Source organism: Pinus tabuliformis, chromosome 6, assembly GCF_031772625.1.
Source record: "Pinus tabuliformis cultivar Carrire ecotype Pingquan chromosome 6, CPIR1, whole genome shotgun sequence".
In the NCBI taxonomy this organism is placed as follows: domain Eukaryota; kingdom Viridiplantae; phylum Streptophyta; class Pinopsida; order Pinales; family Pinaceae; genus Pinus; species Pinus tabuliformis.
In genome coordinates this window covers 1550353884-1550359599 of record NC_142292.1, presented here as the reverse complement: position 1 = coordinate 1550359599, position 5716 = coordinate 1550353884, and the positions used below count along the sequence as shown (strand labels likewise).

The following is a 5716-nucleotide window of genomic DNA, read 5'->3' as shown; positions in this document are numbered from 1 at the left end:
AAAGACTGCAGAGCATTTCATAGAGATAGATGTTGTAGTCTCCGACAATCTCCAAGAAACAATTTTGCAAGAAGAAATCATGAATTTTTATTCATGAACAATGTTGAATGCTTCAAGTGTCATAACATTGGGCATATGGCACGTGATTGTAACTTAACATGGGCTCCTACACAAGATAGACCCATGCAAAAGAAGAAAGTTACACAAGTATGGAGAAGGAAGGAAATACAGTCCGAAAGTCCTTTGAGCTCTGCCAAAAGGAGACGATGCATACAGTTAGGGGGAGACTGTAATTCTTCATCATTATAGTGGAGGCAGAATATGTGGCAGCTACAGCAGTAGCAATGTCAAGCAGTTTGAATGAGAAAGATGTTAAGGAGCTTATGCGAAGAACAAGCAAAAGGAACTGTAATTTTAACACAGCAGTCGAAATTAAAGGGGAGTGTTGAAATATTAATTTCCCATGCTGCGTACTGTTTCCATAAAACCAGTATGCTTCCCAGCACCAATTAAAACAGCAGACACATGGACAGTAGTTTTGCCAAAGCAGTTTTCCCTGGAGCAGATAGAGCCGTGCGATATGGATGGGCAGCTGTTTGATTGAATGTATAGGCCTGCAGCAAATTAATTTTCCGTGAAGTAAAAGCTTTTTGTTTGACCACCAGTTTCAGTGAAGTATTTGATGTATTTATTCTGGTTGGCAGAATTGGTAAAAATAGTAAATACCAGGTTTTATTGCGGACATGGGGAATGTACCGCAACATCCAGAAATCTCAGGAATCAGATTTATTTTTCTGCTGCTCCATACCTTGTCTTAATTTCCAGTCTTGTCATAATAATTTTAAGCAGTTTTTCTGGTGTGTTGTTTTTAATGTAAAAATGCAGCAGCATAGAAACAGTGTGGGAGTAGTGTTAATCTCTCTGCAATGTAGAGCAGCAACGCTTGAATGTGATTGTGTGCTGCAGAGAAGAACAGAAGACGCTGCAGAGCAGAAACAACAACGAAGGCACATCAATGCAGAAGAGTAGACACAGCAGAGTAGACGCAGCAGCATGAAGAACAATGTAAAGAGATGGCACAGCAGTGCAGAGGAGAAGACACAGCAGTGTAGAAGAGATTAAGGAGAAGACGCAACAGCATAGCAGAGAGCAGAAAGGGAAAAAATGCACAGCAGTGCAGAAATTGAAAGTAATTTGTTTTGTGATTGTTTGCTGTGAGAAAGGGTAGAAACGCAGCAATACAGTTTTTGTTGTTTGCATCTGAAATGCAAGTGAGGCACAGCAGCAGTGCGATTGTAATCAATGAAGGGGAGCACGCAGTGTGTATTTTTGTTGTTAAATATGAAAAGAATGCGCAACAGCGCAAGAGCAATTTAAGAAGTTATTTTATGCACAGCAGTGCACTGATAGAGAGAGTGCTGAAACACAGTGCTGAAACAGCAGTGCTGAGACAGAGTTGTTGAGACAGCAGTGCTGAGACAAAGTTTTTGTAATGGAATATGCAGCAGCATAAATGTATTGAAAGTTTTTCACACAGCAGTGTAATGTTTTTCAGGAGAAGACGAAGTCTGTAATGTACAGCAGTGTAGTGCATATTGCACCCTGAGTGCCATCGTGAAGAGCAATGCGAATGAAGATATTTTCACACACAGCAGTGTAAAATATCAGGCAGACACAGTAGTGTCAATTTGGGCAGATTGAAGTGCCTCTGAAGCAGGCATGTTGGAATCCCTCTGTTAAGAGGTAGATGTTATTTGTGTGGAACAGAAGCGTTCCTTGGTGAATCCCTCTGTTAAGAGGAAGATGTTTTTCAGCATAGTCATTGGTGAATCCCTCTGTTGAGAGGAAGATGCTTTTAGCATAGTTTGGTGAATCCCTCTGTCAAGAGGAAGATGCTCTTTAGCATAGATTGGTGAATCCCTCTGTTAAGAGGAAAATGTTTTGTAATAGAAGTTGTGGAAATCCCTCTATGTGAGGAAGGTGAATTTGTATCAGTTGGTTTACTGTTTATGAATACAAGTTAATTTTTTCCTGTTGCTGTTACACCGTAACTCAAAAGTACTTGACGTCAAAAATTTACGTTGCTGCAACACCACGAACAGCGTTGCTGCAACATAAGTTACAACAACTGAAAAAAAACTGCGTTGCTGCAACACCAGTTTCCAGCAAGGGATTTTCTGTTTTTCTGTGCAAAAACAGAGTGAAAGAAAACAGAGCATTTTTTTTGTCTGTCTGTTATGGAATTTTTCATAAATTCCAACATGGTTTCCTGAAAATATTGGCTGCTCTGGGTCATTGCGCATTTTAGTTGATGATGATAGTGTTGTAGTTGCTGGAATGGAAAACCCAACTTTCGAGCTAGCAGAAACACTTTTATATTCCTATTTCCAATTTAATTCCGAGAGGCGAAAAAGAGTCCAGCCTCGAGTGAAAGGCCGGCCATCCATCCGTTACTAGAACGACAGTAGGTTGTAAGCATTTCATCCTTTTTTAACTCACTGTCCCTTCTAATTAAAGTTACTTATTGAAAATTTACTTTATAATAAATAAAAAAATTAAATTATATAATATAAAAAATTAAAATGGTATTTTTTAATTTTATAAAAAAAAATGTAATTTTGAAAAGATTATATTTTCATCATGTTTAATATATCATTTTTATGGGAGGACTAAATCAATGATTTTATATGAAAAATATCTTAATAAAATAACCATCCGCTTTTATTAAAATTAAGAACATTTTTTTATAAAATATTAGATGTTTATGTATTAAATATATATTTTTATTAATTACAATTGAAATGTATTAAAATATTAATTTTGAATTATACCATCAATATAATATCAATATTAGAAAGGATATATCTATATATATATATATATATATATAATTTTAATTTTTTTTTTAAAAACACAAAATTTACCATGACAAAAAAGAAGAGAGTAAGAAAAAAATATTTAAATTTAAAAGGAATTGTCTTTAGTGAGATTTTTTGAATTTTCTTGTGCATAAATTTTGTTGAAAAATCTATGTTGAAATCTTGATTTGTGTTATTTAAATTGGTTTATGGACTATATATGGATTCAACAAGCTGAAAAACTTTTAGTATATTTCTATTATGTAGACAATGAAACTAGTGATTTCAATAAATTCCTACCAAATTTTAGAAAAATTATAAGAGAAAACCCACACAAAAAACATCCAAAAAAAACCTCACTAAAACCAACTGGAATTTCAAATTAACTCAACTTTGTTGGTCGGAACTCTCGAATTTTGAAGAAACCTACCAAACAACAACAACAAAAATTCCAACAAATCGCCGAGAAAAACTTTCAAAACAACAAAGAAAATTCCAAATTTAAAATTAACTGAACTCTGTCTTAACGCGCAAATCCATCACTATCCATGTGGCGGGGGTCGACGACAAAAATTAGAATCGCTCCACAAATCAAAATCCACGTGTCTTTCGGAACAAATAGACGTGCCGTGGCAGATTAAACTTGAAAGACATGCAGTATCGTTTGTGGGAAGTCGTCTTACAGTCGGCCGCTGCAATGAAACGTCCCCCAACGGTGAGCAATTTATTTGTTTAACCAATCTAAATGTTCCACCGCACAGAACGTTAGCTGTGCTTACACAACTTCATCCCAACGCCAATGGCAGCTCAGCATTGCGAGGACCAGAGGTGTCGTCTGATCCCTATCAACGGTGACACGCGAGTCAATGATATTCGCAATGTTATATTCGAACTAAAAGACTACCCACATAGTAGAACTGTATGCTTCGAATTGAACTGCTGTTTTTCACGAATATCTGCATAAACAGAAACGGCACAGAAGTTTTTCATACCTACAGGGTACAAAGCAGTACATTTTGTAACACCCGATCTAGACGATTACAGAAAAATCTGCTCTTTTCGGATGGCATACAAACAATTTTGTTACTGGGCATATGACAGAAAAGTCAAAGGCATAAGATTGTCCCGTGGTCATTTTCGGTCGGTAAAGAATTACTGCAGTAATCTTTTGAGCAGGAGGAATCTAATTGCTGTTGCTATATATAACCGTCGGCCCTCCGAGGAGATCAGCGCTGTGTCTGTTTGTTCCTGACAAAGTAGATCATCAAAGTTTCGACTTAGTCATTGCAGATTACACAGGAAAATCTGAGATGGGTAGATCTCCTTGTTGCTCAAAACAAGGGCTCAACCGGGGCGCCTGGACCCAAAAGGAGGATACGATTCTCTCCGAATACATTCGAATTCATGGTGATGGCAAATGGAGATACCTCCCTGAAAAAGCGGGTAAATCTCAATAAACCTTTCATACTGGTATCTCAATGCAGATTTAAATATGTATTGGTAAGTGGAATTAAGCTTACAGAATTTTGTTTTGCAGGTCTTAAGCGGTGTGGAAAGAGCTGCAGATTACGTTGGATAAACTATCTTTGTCCCGATATTAAACGAGGAAACGTTTCTCCCGATGAGGAGGATCTCATTGTTCGGCTGCATCGCCTTCTTGGCAATCGGTATGTAGAGAATTACTGAACTCAATTGATTCATGTGTTGCAATTCATTGATTGCTCTCGTAGGGGTGTCGATATTTAGAATTATTGACATGGTTATATATATATATATATATATATATATATATATATATATATATATATTCATTGATTCCGCATGTCAGGCACTCCAACTTTAGAATTATTGTTACATTAGGCGGGAATTAAATTCTATATGTATGCGTGCAGATGGTCACTAATTGCAGGACGACTGCCTGGGCGAACCGACAACGAAATCAAGAACTACTGGAACTGTCACCTTTCCAAGAAGCTGCTGTCCATCAACGCAACCCAACCGAAATCGAGTAAACATAATCTCAACAGAACGTCAGATAATCCTGCTTCGCCACAAAATTATGTGTGCAGAACCATCCCCGTAAAAGCAACAACGGCGGTGAGACAGTGTGAATTTGAAAACCCGTACAGCAGCAAGGGTTCTAGCTGCAGTGAAATTCATAGTACAGATTCTGCCCTCAAATTGTTTAATGTTAAAGAAACAAAGAATTCCTCCCTGTCATCTTACGACCTACTTGTGAACAATGACTCGAAGCGCATGAGCTTCGATGTGGCAGATGTTAATCTGGTCGAAATAGAAGGTACAGATTTACCGGACCTGAAATTACCCCATTCCCATCATTTTGAACGACGTGCATCTACATTAGATGGGAGTGTATTTGATTTGCCAGAAATATGTTCTTCTCAATCCAACTTTTTGGCCGATTTGGGAGTAGACGACTTCTACAGTGGACCTGCTACATTTTGTGGCACAGAGACGAATGAGATTGAATATGTGTGTTTTGAACAAACAAATTAACAGTCTTACGTTCGCCGGTGAGCAGGGAATGGAAAGATTCTAGAGATTTTAGTCATTTACGCGGTATCATTATGTTATGAATTAGCATTTCAGAGAAATTAATTTCCGTTTTTGTCAATCTTTTCAAGGAATCTTAAATACCCAAGAGGACATATAATGATGTTTCAAATTGAGGTCACATGATGTGTGACTGAAAATCAAACCACTGAAAACAAGGAAGTTATCGCGTACCATTTAACGTTGCATGTCCGCCGCTAAATTGTGAAGTAAAGGTAACGTTGCATGTCCACCACTACATTGTAAAGGAAAGGTCGTATGCTCATGCGATAACCAAAATTTTA

General features: G+C 37.3%; 1 protein-coding gene across 1 annotated transcript; it reads left to right on the top strand.

Annotated features, from left to right (window-relative positions):
* The first annotated feature begins 3884 nt into the window (after positions 1 to 3884).
* On the top strand, positions 3885 to 5430 carry LOC149264643 (transcription factor MYB1-like). The gene is made up of 3 exons (XM_089390170.1): positions 3885 to 4301; positions 4396 to 4525; positions 4751 to 5430. The coding sequence occupies exons 1-3, from the start codon at positions 4169 to 4171 to the stop codon at positions 5373 to 5375; spliced, it is 888 nt and encodes a 295-aa protein (XP_089246296.1). The 5' UTR covers positions 3885 to 4168; the 3' UTR covers positions 5376 to 5430.
* The last annotated feature ends 286 nt before the right edge of the window (positions 5431 to 5716 follow it).

What these genes read in the sequence shown, in the direction of transcription:
- LOC149264643 (XM_089390170.1), top strand. Translation starts at nt 4,169, where the DNA reads ATGGGTAGATCTCCTTGTTGCTCAAAACAAGGGCTCAACCGGGGCGCC. An exon ending in ATACCTCCCTGAAAAAGCGG is followed by an intron (nt 4,302 to 4,395) that starts GTAAATCTCAAT and finishes TTTGTTTTGCAG; the next exon opens with GTCTTAAGCGGTGTGGAAAG. An exon ending in CATCGCCTTCTTGGCAATCG is followed by an intron (nt 4,526 to 4,750) that starts GTATGTAGAGAA and finishes GTATGCGTGCAG; the next exon opens with ATGGTCACTAATTGCAGGAC.